The 13,259-nt window shown below is 45.1% G+C and overlaps 1 protein-coding gene across 1 annotated transcript in view; it reads left to right on the top strand.

Annotated features, from left to right (window-relative positions):
* Aars (alanyl-tRNA synthetase) overlaps positions 1–13,259 on the top strand; it is a 24,257-nt gene continuing 10,998 nt past the window's right edge. Inside the window, exons 1-11 of the mRNA XM_013354746.1 lie at positions 1–62; positions 2,461–2,625; positions 5,971–6,159; positions 6,454–6,599; positions 7,128–7,319; positions 7,951–8,095; positions 8,566–8,711; positions 9,140–9,248; positions 9,701–9,851; positions 11,372–11,496; positions 12,198–12,342. Of these exons, the coding sequence (XP_013210200.1) occupies positions 2,482–2,625; positions 5,971–6,159; positions 6,454–6,599; positions 7,128–7,319; positions 7,951–8,095; positions 8,566–8,711; positions 9,140–9,248; positions 9,701–9,851; positions 11,372–11,496; positions 12,198–12,342 (1,492 nt within the window). The 5' untranslated portion in view covers positions 1–62; positions 2,461–2,481. The remainder of the gene's footprint in view (positions 63–2,460; positions 2,626–5,970; positions 6,160–6,453; positions 6,600–7,127; positions 7,320–7,950; positions 8,096–8,565; positions 8,712–9,139; positions 9,249–9,700; positions 9,852–11,371; positions 11,497–12,197; positions 12,343–13,259) is intronic.

The following is a 13,259-nucleotide window of genomic DNA, read 5'->3' as shown; positions in this document are numbered from 1 at the left end:
CGAATGTGGCCCCGGTTGCGGCGGGTGGGAATAGCTGTGTGTCTGCGCATCAGAGGGAGCAGGTAACTGGGGGCATCTGGCGGTGGTCTCCGGGCGAGGACCCGGACCCTGGGGAAAAGGTCGAGGGTCTGGAGAGCTCTAAGAGAAGAGCCGGCGCTCGGAGGGGGGAGGGTCTGCCGCAGCAGGCTGCCGGGTCGTCCCGCCCCTGGCCTGGGGAGCGGCTGGAACCGAGCCCCAGGCTCGGCAGGAGCATGGACTCAGAGCAGCTTTCGCTGTTCTCTAGGAGCGCTGAAAGTGGTGTGGCCTCGGGTAACTTGCCGAGGACCAAGACCTTGGGAAGATCGCGGTTACTGTCAGGTCACCACCCAGAGCTAAGGGTTTGTCTCCTGATTTTAATCCCTTAGCGGGTTGGGAGTGCAGGCCTGAGGAACTGGGTGACCCAGCTGAGTAAAGTCCCGCTGAAAGACATCTCCGTTCATTCTTTTTAGGTTCTTACACCTTATCCCAGTCTGCCCTGAACTCAGCCCTGTTTGCCCGGTCTGGCCTTGAACTCGCGGCAGTTCTCCAGCCTCCGCATTTTGAGTGCTGGTATCACAGGCCTAAGGCACCGGTTTCCCTTCCTCAGCCTCCTGAGCGCTGGGCTTTTTGTCTGACTGGCGACACAGCATTGAACAGTCTTCAGTCTCTATAAGGCCAATAACCAACATATTAGATCCTAGTTAACACTTGTTATTTCTGTATATAGTGGTCTCCCTGTGGAGGGCACTGACTGCCTCTCCATCTTGGTTTGCAGCATACATGTCAATACGTTGAATGAATAGGCAAAGACGGGAAAACATGTGTTCTTTGGAATGTAACTTTCTCTTTAACAATTATGTCTTCTTATAAAGGGAAATTTATTTTTGCGCCCATTGTTGAGAGAGGCGTGTGGAGGAGGGGTGAAAAAGAACGCGATGTGGCAAGGTTTCAGAAAACCTTAGCCTTGACTGCTTATAAACACCAGCAAGACCCCATGGAGTGCTAGTCCGTTTTTTCTTTTTTCACTCAGCTTTTTTTTTTTTTTTTTAACCATCTTTTTGCCCCTTTGGGGCTTCTGTCAGAATGCGAAGTTGAGTTGTAAATCAGTTCGAGTTGTGGGTGCCTGGGTCAGCATGTCTTGTCCTGTGTGGATATCTTTAAACCCTATGCTTATTGATGTAATAGTATCCATTTCATTAGTTTTTGATCCTCACAAATCCTGTTCGATTCAGGGACTAAACTCAGGCTAAAGCGAGGCACTAATGTTAGATCTGGGTCTAGAATCCTAGAGTCTTTTAGATAATATGAATGAGAGAGTTCTTGCTTTTCTGGACAACCAGTTCATGACATTACAACACTGAACGTGATTGGTACACTCACCAAAGCCTGTCACCCCATGACACTATGATACATACACAAAGGCGTTGAAGCTGCAAAGTTGCCTTTTTCAACTTGCCTCTCTTCTGAATCCCTGGGCTTATTCAGTCGGCTTTTCCTCTGTAGCATGCTCATTTTGAAATAATGGATGCTCGACCACTGACCTTTACCCCCAGTTTTTAGCCCTTTCCCAGCTAATGTTCTAGAGATTTCAGGCTACATAGATTTTGGAACATTTTATATATAATATGTATATAATTCTAATGTATTATATATGTGTGTATATATATGTATATACACACACACAAATTTTATTATGTACATTGGCATGAGAGTTTCAGACCCCCTGGAAATGGAGTTACAGACAGTGGTGAGCTGCCATGTGGGTGCTAGGAATTGATCCCAGGTCTTCTTGAAGAGCAGCCAGTGCTCTTAATCACTGAGCCATCTCTCCAGCCCAGAGGTTGGTACATCCTTGATACTTTAAAGTAGCCTGTGGCACAGATAGGCTTGTTCTTGGGCTCACTGCCATTGCCACGAAAGTGTCAGTCCAAACCTAGCTGCTCTGGTTGGGGATCTGGAACCGTGTACGACCCTCGGGAGGCAGGCTAACAGAGAGAGAGTTTGAAAGATTATGAGAGGCTGGTAGATACAGACTCCTCCTTTTGTTGAAGTGACCCCTCGAGGATTCAGATCAGAATCCAGGTCTCTTGAGCCTCTCCTTGCCTCATGAGGTCCATTTTTCCTTTCTGATTCCTGGCAGTGGATGCTCAGTGCGTATTTTGTATAGTGGATGAAAATGTGAGTAAGTCACCTGCTCTCCTTGATGTCTGTTGAGGTTGGCAGGTGTAGAATAGCCAAGGCCACTCTGCTGGTTCAGCAAAATCTTTCTTTGATAATGACTATACCCTGGGACATTGCAACACACAGATTTTAGAATCAAAAAAGCTAACCATTGCCAATCTTTGCCTTGGCTTGAGATGCCACGAGTCTTGTGTAATGCCTACTTTTAGTTTTATTTCCCCTAAATTCCCATCATTCTTTCTTTCTTTCTTTTTTGATTAGTTCCCTGAGGTTACTTTCAAGATGGAGTCCACGCTAACAGCAAGAGAGATCCGAGAGCGGTTTATCAATTTCTTCAAACGAAATGAGCACACCTATGTTCACTCTTCTGCTACCATCCCATTGGATGATCCCACCTTGCTCTTCGCCAATGCAGGCATGAACCAGGTAAGGATGTCATTCTTTCGGACTGACTGGCTGACAGAAGACATCAGAGGAGCAGTTAAAGGCCAGCTCTTGGGGCCAGCCAGAATTCGGGTCCTGTCACTTACCAGGTAGACCTGTGTGGCTTCCCATGGTGAGCCTGGGTTTCTGAAGGATGATAACAGTGCTGCTAGTGGGTTATGTTTAGATGGAAGAGGGTTGAGAAGGTGGCTCCAACGCCTGGCCAATAAATTTTTGGGTTTTTTTTTTTTGTTGTTGTTGTTTTTCGAGATGCTTTCTCTGTAGTTTTGGGCCTGAACTGGAACTAGCACTTGTAGACCAGGCTGGCCTCGAACTCACATAGATCCACCTATCTCTGCCTCCCAAGTGCTGGAATTAAAGGCATGCACCACCACCTGGCCAATAAGTTCATTTTTTAATGAGTCCTGAAGAGATTATTTTTATAGCATTTGAGATCAAGAATTTGATAGGCTGGGTGTGGAAATGCACTGCTTTAATCCCAGCAGTTAAGAGGCAGAGGCAGGTGGTTCTCTGCTTGAGGCCATAGTGAGTTCTAGGACAGCCAGGGCTATGTAATAGAGAGCTCTTGCCTCCAAAGAAAGAAAGAAAGAAAAGAATTTGAGGTTAAACTAGACTACACAGCAAGACCCAGTCTCAAAGGATTTAAATCACAAGAAAATTATTATTACTATTATTATTATTATTAATTATTGGAGCTCAAGGACAATTTTTCTCAGCATTTCAAAGAGAACCCCAGAAGAGGCAGGCTGTAAATCTGTAGCAGTTGCCTAGAGGAGAAGGGAGTAAGAGGCCATGCTGTTTGTGTTAAGCTGCTGTGTCCTGGTGGTCAGCCAGCCATGTGGCAGACAGAGAGAGAGTAAGTCTAAGTAGCTGAGAAAGCCTGCTTAAAGCAGAGATAGGAAGAGGAAAAGGAAATCCCTACTTCACTGAGCAATTGAGAAAGTGGGACTGAAGTACGTGGCTACATCCCTGTAAGCTGGTGTCCAAGGGAAATTGTTTTAAGATTTTTTTCATCTTTTCATTGTCTCTGAGAGGAAAAAAAAATTATTTTTATTGAAGTTTTGGGGGCTGCAGAGATGGTTCAGCACTTAAGAGCATTGACTGCTTGTCCAGAGGACCCAGGATCAATTCCCAGCATCCACATGGTGTCTCCCAACTATCTGTAACTTCATTTCTAGGGATCCAGTGCCCTCTTCTGGCTCTTTGGGCACTAGGCACACATATGATACACAGATATATATGCAGACAAAACGCTGATAGAATGTTTTCTTTTCTTTCCTTTCTTACTGGGGATTGAACCTGGGGCTTCAAGGTGCGATCAGCAAGCAAGTGCTCTCTATCCTCCAGCCCTCTTATGTATATGTGTGAGCACCTGGCCCTGGAACTCAGAGATCTGCCTGTTTGCATCGTCCAAGTGCTGGGATTAAAGGTCTATGCTACGCCGGGTGGTGGTGGCGCACGCCTGTAATCCCAGCACTCGGGAGGCAGAGGCAGGCGGATCTCTGTGAGTTCGAGGCCAGCCTGGTCTACCAAGGGAGTTCCAGGACAGGCTCCAAAGCTACAGAGAAACCCTGTCTCGAAAAACCAAAAAAAAAAAAAAAAAAAAAAAAAAGTCTATGCTACTACAGCTGTTTTTGTTTTTTGTTTGCTTGTTTATTTTTTTTTATTTTTTTGAAACAGTGTCTCTATTATAGTTTTGACTGTTCTGGAACTCACTGTTTAGATCAAATTGACCTAGAACTCACAAAGATCTGCCTGCTTCTGCCTCCCAAGAATTGGGATTAAAGGCATACACCACCACACCTGGCCCTAGCAAACTTTTTTTTTTTTAGTGTTTATTTTCTTTTATATGTATGAGTATTTTGCATTCGACATGTGTGTCTGCCAGAAAAGGGTGTCAAAGCCCCTGGAACTGGAATTTCAGATGGTTGAGTCATCATGTGTGTGCTAAGAATTGAACCTAGGTCCTGTGAGTTCAAAGCCAGCCTGGTCTACAAGAGCTAGTTTCAGGTCAGGTTCCAAAGCAACACAGAGAAACTCTGTCTCGAAATCCCCCCAACCCCAAAGAAAAAGAAAAAGAACCTGGGTCCTCTGCAAGAACAGCAAGTGCTCTTAACCCCTGAGCCATCTCTTCAACCTCTTAAAATATTTATTTAAAGATTAATTTATTTTTGTTTTATGTGTATGCATGTTGCTTATACTTTTCCCCCCACCATTTTTCAAGACAGGGTTTCTCAGTCCTGACTGTTTCGGAACTCGCTTTGTAGACCAGGCTGGTCTCAAACTCACTGATATCCGCTTGTCTCTGCCTCCCGAGTGCTGGGATTAAAGGCGTGTGCCACCACCAGCCACTCGTACATATTTATACACTCCCTGTATATGCCGTGCCCACAGATGCCAAAAGAGGTGTTAAATTCCACTATATGGAGTTAATAGATAATCGTGAGCTACTATGTGGGTGCTGAGAACTGAACGTGGGTCCTCCGCAAGAGCAGCAAGAGCTCCTAAATACTGAGCCATCTCTCTGGCCCCCCTATTTAATCTTAATTAATTTGTCATAGTCACAAGTAGCTACTGGTTTCCAAGTTGGAAAACATCAACTTGCACAGGCCTGGTGAGAACAATAGCACAAAGCTGTGTGACTAGCAGTGATGCATAGAAGTGTAAATGGATAAATCCCCAGAACAGGGACATATCAACTCTGTGTCCAATCCATCTCAGCTAGTGGGGGTTACACTTCTCTAATCAGTTTCAGTGTTTTTCTTGTCACCTTTACTCCCAAGTGAGCACATCCCTTTGTTACACGAGTTCTTCTAGAAGGATGAGCTAAGATAGTAGTTCTCAACCTATGGGTTATGACCCCCCCCTGTTGTGGAGGTTGCATATCAGATATCCTGATTCATAACTATGGCAAAGTTACAGTTAGGGATTTTATGACTTTTATGGTTGGGGTCACTACAATATGAAGAACTGAATTAAAAGATTGCAACATTAGGAAGGTTGAGACCCACTAAAGTGAGTGAGACCTGGACATCACAATGGTTACAGATGGTTTCACACCTTCGCTTTCAGCTTTCAGATGTGGTGCGGCTTCCCCTGTGCAGGAGGTATTACTAGCAGTGGTGGAGACCTTTTGGGAATTAGGTCCAGGGAGAAGCTGCTCCAAGATTGGTGGTCTTTACCTTGGTTCTACCATAATCCTGCTTCTTAAGTGTTCAGGCTCACAAAATCCGAAGGGCAGTTTGTGTGTCCCCCTTCCCACCAGGTGATGGACATTTGACATCCTGCAGGCCTTTAAAGGGTAGACTGTTCCTTTCTCTTTTTTAGTTCAAACCCATCTTCCTAAACACAATTGACCCATCTCACCCTATGGCAAAGCTAAGCAGAGCTGCCAATACCCAGAAGTGCATCCGGGCTGGGGGCAAACACAATGACCTGGATGACGTGGGCAAAGATGTCTACCATCACACCTTCTTTGAGATGCTGGGCTCCTGGTCTTTTGGAGATTATTTCAAGGTAAGCTCAATATTGGTGACTAAAATTTCTGTTTTGTTTTAATTTTTTAACATGAGGCTAATTTCCTCATGTTAAAAAAGGGACTGAGTTATTCATTTTTATTGTTTTAAAAGATGAAACAATGTTTAGAAGATTCAGGAATGAATAAAGTACATTTAATAATTCTAAGACTCCCTAGAAAACTTTTATCATTTGATGGTTTTAGTTTCTATTTCCTATATAAGTTGAATCTTTGTAGTTTATAATGAAGATACTGTGGTTTTGAATCCATTTTCTGTATCTTTCTTTTTGTAGGAGTTGGCGTGTAAGATGGCCCTGGAACTTCTCACCCAGGAGTTTGGTATTCCAGTGGAAAGACTCTATGTTACTTACTTTGGTGGAGATGAAGCAGCCGGCCTAGAGCCAGATCTGGAGTGCAAACAGATTTGGCAAAATTTAGGGTAAGAGGGCTAAAGAGGTGGTTCAGTAGTTGGGAGCTCATTCTGGTCCTGATGCTGTGACTCACGACAAGCATCCCTACGGGATCTCACACCTCTGGCCTCTGAGGGACCTGCATTCACATGGACATACCCCACATATACATACATTTTTAAAGAAAAAAAATTTAATTCAATATTAGAATATTTAATAGCCTGGTTCATGCCAGCCAGGCCTATGTTGTGAGACCCTGTCTTTTATTAAAAAAGAAAAGAAAAGAAACATTTGTTTAAATTATATTCATATTCAAAGTAAATATTATATATTTTCTAGACTTTATCTGTATCTTTACATTTTTATTGGGTTATGATTGTAGCATTGTGAGGAATTATATTCTGCTTTAGTAGGTTTTGAATTTAGGCTCAATAGTAGTAATTGCCAGAAAAGGAGACTTCTTTCTAAGAAATCATAGAGATCCATTGTGTGGCAGAAGTCTTGGAAAGATTCTTGTTGATGGTGTCAAATCGGTTTTTCTTTCTTGCTCTGTGCAGACTGGATGATGCTAGAATCCTCCCTGGCAACATGAAGGACAACTTCTGGGAGATGGGTGACACAGGCCCTTGTGGTCCCTGCAGCGAGATCCACTATGACCGAATTGGGGGTCGAGATGCTGCACACCTTGTCAACCAAGATGACCCCAATGTGCTGGAGATCTGGAACCTTGTGTTTATCCAGTATAACAGGTAGTGCAGGCCCCACTCCCTCCTGCTGACAGCGGTTCTTCTTCTATAACCAAGCCGAGAAAGAGAAATCAGCTGCACAGCTGAATTCATGGCTGAAGGTTGTTTGGGATCTTTATTTTTGGAGACGATGAGCAGCCCTGGTGCTGGCTTCAGATGCTCCTGGGATCATGTGACCTTCTTTAAATTATGTTGTCAAGTTTCTGTTCTGGTCCCTACAGCAGGGTTTACCTGTTTGAAAAAATAATTGTCTTGTATAACACCTTCCTGACTCATTTGCCTTCTATTTAAGAATAAGGAGCTGGGCACAGTGGTGCACTCCTTTAATCCCAGCATTCAGGAGGCAGAGGCAGGAGGATCTCTATGAATTCAAAGCTAGCCTGATCTACATAGTGAAGTCCAGGACAGCCAGGGCCATGTAGAGAGACCCCATCTCAACACCACTGCCAGTCCCCCAAAAATAACAAATAGGACAAGGGTGCTGAATACGTATCTACCCCTCTCTTCGGAACCAGACAAGGGCAAATAGTGACTAGGAATAACTTTGAAACATTGCTAAGTGACTTTTAACCAACAGGGCCCAGAGAGGTAGCAGCCTGGGTCTCTGCTTCAACTTCCTCTCTGTATCCTACAGGGAATCTGATGGCCTTCTGAAACCTCTTCCCAAGAAAAGCATCGACACCGGGATGGGCCTCGAGAGACTGGTGTCTGTGCTGCAGAACAAGATGTCTAACTATGACACTGACCTTTTCGTTCCGTACTTTGAAGCCATTCAGAAGGTACTGAGCCTGTTGTGAGCGTGGACGCCTCTCTGGAGGTTTGCAGGATGGACTTTAATAAGCACTGCCATCATAGATGAGTGGCCGTATGCTTTGACAGCCCAAAGTACTTGTTACCATCTGCCGACTTCATTATTGTTAGCATACCCTTCTCTGAATAAGCGAATGCTATGCTATTTGTCGGGGTTAGGGCCTGGCTTGATGCTTTTGGCTTCTCCACTATCACTTTCTTGGAGTTGTGGGATGTGGCAGATAGTCATCCTTGATGGGCGGTGGTGGCACAGCCTTTAATCCCAGCACTCGGGAGGCAGAGGCAGGTGGATCATAGTGAGTTCCAGGACAACCAGGACTGTTACACAGAGAAACAAAGACCGTCATCCTTTCCTAGACCCCTTGCCCTCTAGGACCCTGCTTAGGACCGGCAGCACCAGCAGGACTGTGTCTCATCGGCCTCTTCTGTTTACCTGTAGGGTACAGGTGCCCGGCCGTACACTGGGAAAGTTGGTGCTGAGGATGCTGACGGAATTGACATGGCCTACAGGGTTCTGGCCGACCATGCTCGGACCATCACTGTGGCACTGGCCGATGGCGGCCGGCCTGACAACACAGGACGGGGGTGAGTCACACTCTGGGCAGGGTTTGGACTGATAGCATGAGTTTTCTGACTGTGGCGTTTAATACTATATTTATTATTGTTTTGTTGTTGTCTTTTGGGTAGGTAGAGGGATCCTCTCCCCCCATCCTTTTTTTTAAGAGATAAAGGGAGTTTTAATTTAATAGTTTCTACTAAGTACTGAGGAGAGACTGGCACTAAGTGTGTCAGACAGGATCTTGGCTCGCCCCAGGAAACTGCATTCCTGACAAGCTGGCCTAGGATCTCATACACCAGTCTGGTTTTGTCTTGGTAGTCAAACAGAAATTCTGCAAGAGCAGAGGGGGGCAGAAGTTCATGTTGCTCTGCCTGGCGTAGAGTTCTGAAGGAGCTACCATGGAGCCCTCAGCTGGGGATGTTTCCTAGCGGATACTAAGGTATGCTTCTCACAGGTACGTGCTGAGGAGGATTCTGCGCAGAGCTGTTCGATACTCTCATGAGAAACTGAACGCCAGCAGGGGTTTCTTTGCCACGTTAGTTGATGTTGTCGTGCAGTCCTTGGTACGTGGAGAAAGTCTAAGAGTCATCTGATGGGTGGTAACGTACTGTTAATGGATGTGCTTTTTAAAGATGTATTTATGTATGAATGCTCTATCTGCATGTACCCCTTAATGCCAGAAGAGGGCATCAGATCCCACTAGAGATAGTTGTGAGCCACTATGTGCTGGGAATTGAACTCAGGTTCTCTGGAAGAGCAGCCAGTGTTCTTAACCACTGAGCCATCTCTCCAGCCCTGTTAATGGATATTTTAAGACTTGGATGTCAGGTATGGTAATGCGCGCCTTTGATTCCAGCACTTGGGAAGGAGGCAGAGACAGGTGAGTTTGGGGCCAACCTTGATCTACATTGCAAGTTATAGGTTAGCCAGGGTTATATACATAGTGATTTCCCATCTCAAAATAGAAGGGACTGTGTCATAGAATAGTCTCCGGCCTCATTGAACCTCTTGTCAGGGAGATGCATTTCCTGAGCTGAAGAAGGACCCAGACATGGTAAAGGACATCATTAATGAAGAAGAGGTACAGTTTCTCAAGACACTCAGCAGAGGGCGGCGCATCCTGGACCGAAAAATTCAGAGCTTAGGAGACTGCATGACCATTCCTGGTGAGCCCCAGCTTTCACCTTTCTCCACCACGCACTGCACCGGGAATCCTTCTGAGAAGGAATGATTTCTCAACCTCTGCCAAGGTTGAAAGTTCTTTAATTAAGCTGCTCTTGTAAAGACAGACTTAAGAGAGCAGAAGTATTCAAGCAATACAGAAGTGAACAGTGAACACCTTTTCTTTTTTTTTTTTTTTTTTTTTTTTTTTGGATTTTTTTCTGAGACAGGGTTTCTCTGTGGCTTTGGAGCCTGTCCTGGAACTAGCTCTGTAGACCAGGTTGGTCTCGAACTCACAGAGATGTGAACACCTTTTCCAAGTGCATTTCTCAGAGGCAAAACAACACTGTTAGGAGTTGGCACTATGGCCCCTGTAATCACGGTGTGCTGAGGCAGGAGGATCACAAGGTCAAGTCTGCTACATAACAAAATACTATCTCACCAAGAAAAATATTAACAATTTTGTTGTGTGTCTAACACACAGCAGGATTTTCCTCTATTTGCATGAGATCATAAATAAGTGTGGTTTTTTTGCTTTGTTTGTTTGTTTGGTTGGTTTTGCAAGACAAGGGTTCCCTGTGTAGCCCACGCACTCGCTCTGTAGACTAAGCTGGCCTCAAACTTAGAGAGACACCTGCATCTGCCTCCTGAGTGCCAAACAAGTATTTATGTCTGCATATAGAAATAACATTAGGTGTACACACCAGCCAACCAAATTAAAAGTTAATTTGTTTTGTTTTTTTTTTCTTTCTTTTTTGAAACAGTGTTTCTCTGTGTAGCCTGGCTGTTCTGGAACTCACAGAGATACCCCTGCCTCTGCCTCCTGAGTACTGGGATCAAAGGCGTGCACTGTCACCGCTGGCTGAGAAAAATAATTTTAACGGCTTTTGTTTTTTTTTTTTTAAAAATTATTATGTATACAATATCCCGTCTGCGTGTATGCCTGCAGGCCAGAAGAGGGCACCAGATCTCATTACAGATGGTTGTGCCACCATGTAGTTGCTGAGAATTGAACTCAGGACCTTTGGAAGAGCAGGCAATGCTCTTAACCACTGAGCCATCTCTCCAGCCCTAAGGGCTTTTTCCCCCCATGATTTTTTAAAAACTTTTAATTATATGTATATATGTATGTGTGTTTGAGTGTGGGTTTGGCATGTGATTGCAGTGCCCATAGAGGAGAAAGAGGGGCACTGGACCCAGTGGGAACTAGAGTTAACAGGTGGGTGTGAGTAGCCTGCCATGGGTGTTGTGCCAGTCCTCTGCAAGAGCAACATCTGAGCCATCTCTCCAGTTCTGGTTATTTTCTTTGCATTGAAGTATATAATGTTTAAAGAGAATGATTGTCGATCTCATTTATAACGCTCAGATCAAGAAATAACAATTTGCCTTCTGCACAGTCCTGAAAGATTTGGCTTGCCTTAACTCTGCTCACTCTGTCACTCTCAGCAGCCTCCTGGGAGGGCTTGGCGTGGGAGAGGAAGGGTTTGTCCGTGCCATTTTGACGCGATTCCTTTGTACTCTGTAGGAGACACTGCTTGGCTCCTCTATGACACTTACGGGTTCCCGGTGGACCTCACTGGATTGATTGCTGAGGAGAAAGGCCTCGTGGTGGATATGGATGGCTTTGAAGAAGAGAGGAAGCTGGCCCAGGTAGGGGATGTTAGAGTGATTGCTGAGCGCCTGTCTTCCCAGCTCCCTATCTCACTTCCGCCCTCAGGACTGCTTGTCATCCTTCCTTCCTTCCTTCTTTCCTTCCTTTCTTTTTTTTTTTTTCAAAATGGTTTCCTGTGTAACAGTCCTCACTGTCCTGGAACTCACTCTATAGATCAGGCTGGGCTTGAACTTAGAGATCTACCTGCCTTTACCTCCCAAGTGCTGGGACTAATGGCGTACGCCACTACTGCCTGGCCATTTTTCTTTTTTGAGAAATGGCCTCTATGTTTATTACCACCAACACCAAAAAGAGAAGACTATGTAATGTTGGCAGGAAGGGCAAGCCCTACTTTGGTACCAATCAGTTTGCCTTCTTTCCCTAGACCATGGCTCTCGTCCAACCTGGGGCATTTGGCAATAATGGGTTAAAGGCATTTTTAGTTTGCATAACTAGGGAGGGATGCTGCCGTCATCTTTTTGGTAGAGCCTAGACATGCTGCTTAGTGTCCTGCTGTGCAAGAGGACAGCCCCCAAAACAAAGGCTGGTCACGTCCTGAAATGGCAGTGGTGCTAAGATTAAAGAACTCTTCTCTTTAGTTTTTCCTTGGCCATAGTTTGGCAAGTCTCAGTTCTCTTTTCTCCTACATTGAGGTAACTAAGGCTTTTTGTTGTTATTGTTGTTGTTGTTGTTTTGACAGCTGAAGTCACAGGGCAAGGGAGCGGGTGGCGAAGACCTCATCATGCTGGACATTTATGCTATTGAAGAGCTCCGGGCAAAGGGTTTGGAGGCCACAGACGATTCTCCAAAGTACAACTACCGTTCAGACTCCAGTGGTAGCTACGGTACGTTGCTGCTCCTTCTGCTTCCGTGCTGCCCACCTCTTCATCTGGGGAGTTTGAGGAGATTGGTCTCAAGGTGCCTAGTGCTCAGACTGTGTACCTCTGTTCTCACAGGTATCCTCGGCTGGTGCTTTCCTTAACTGTTTTGAAATATAGTCACAGAAAATTGTTTTTTAAAAAAATCACAGGGAGGTTCTAACTACAATTAAACCAATTTCCCTTAATTGTAGCACCTTACAGAAAAAGCAGTTGGCCTTGAAACAATCATAGTGGCTGCTGAACTCTGCACAGGCATAATAAAAATGTAAAGAATCTAAATAAACAGTTTGAAAATACACTCCGTGGCCCTGGCAGAGATCTTTTATCAAAGTCTACATACTGAGGCTGTTTGCTTTAGTCTACTGTGTTTGAGACAGGGTCCCACTGTGTAGCCCTGGCTACTCTAGAACTTCCTATGTAGACCAGCTGGCCTTGAACTCAACAGGAATCTACCTGTTTTAGCCTCCTAAGTGCTGGGACTAAAGGTGTGTGCCACCATGCCCAACCCAAGTCCATTAGCTTTGTGTGTGTCTGTGTGGAGAGAGAGAGAGAGAGAGAGAGAGAGAGAGAGAGAGAGAGAGAGAGAGAGAAAAGAAAGAGAGAGTGTTTGAACTAGACTATCACAACTGTATGAGGCACAATCAGATTTACCAAGTCCATATGTCTAAGGTACAGGGTGACCAACTGTCCAGTTTGTTCAGATACTCCTCGGTGTTAACATGGAAAAGCCTGTACCCTAGGAAACCCCTGGGTTTTAGAAACTGGAACAGTTGCTGGGATTAAAGTGGCGCACGCCTTTAATCCCAGCACTTGGGAGGCAGAGGCAGGCGGATCTCTGTGAGTTTGAGACCAGCCTGGTCTACAGAGCTAGTTCCAGGACA

Source organism: Microtus ochrogaster, chromosome 4, assembly GCF_000317375.1.
Source record: "Microtus ochrogaster isolate Prairie Vole_2 chromosome 4, MicOch1.0, whole genome shotgun sequence".
Taxonomy (NCBI): domain Eukaryota; kingdom Metazoa; phylum Chordata; class Mammalia; order Rodentia; family Cricetidae; genus Microtus; species Microtus ochrogaster.
Note: the sequence above shows the minus strand (reverse complement) of the source record. Positions and strands in the feature narration are given on the sequence as shown.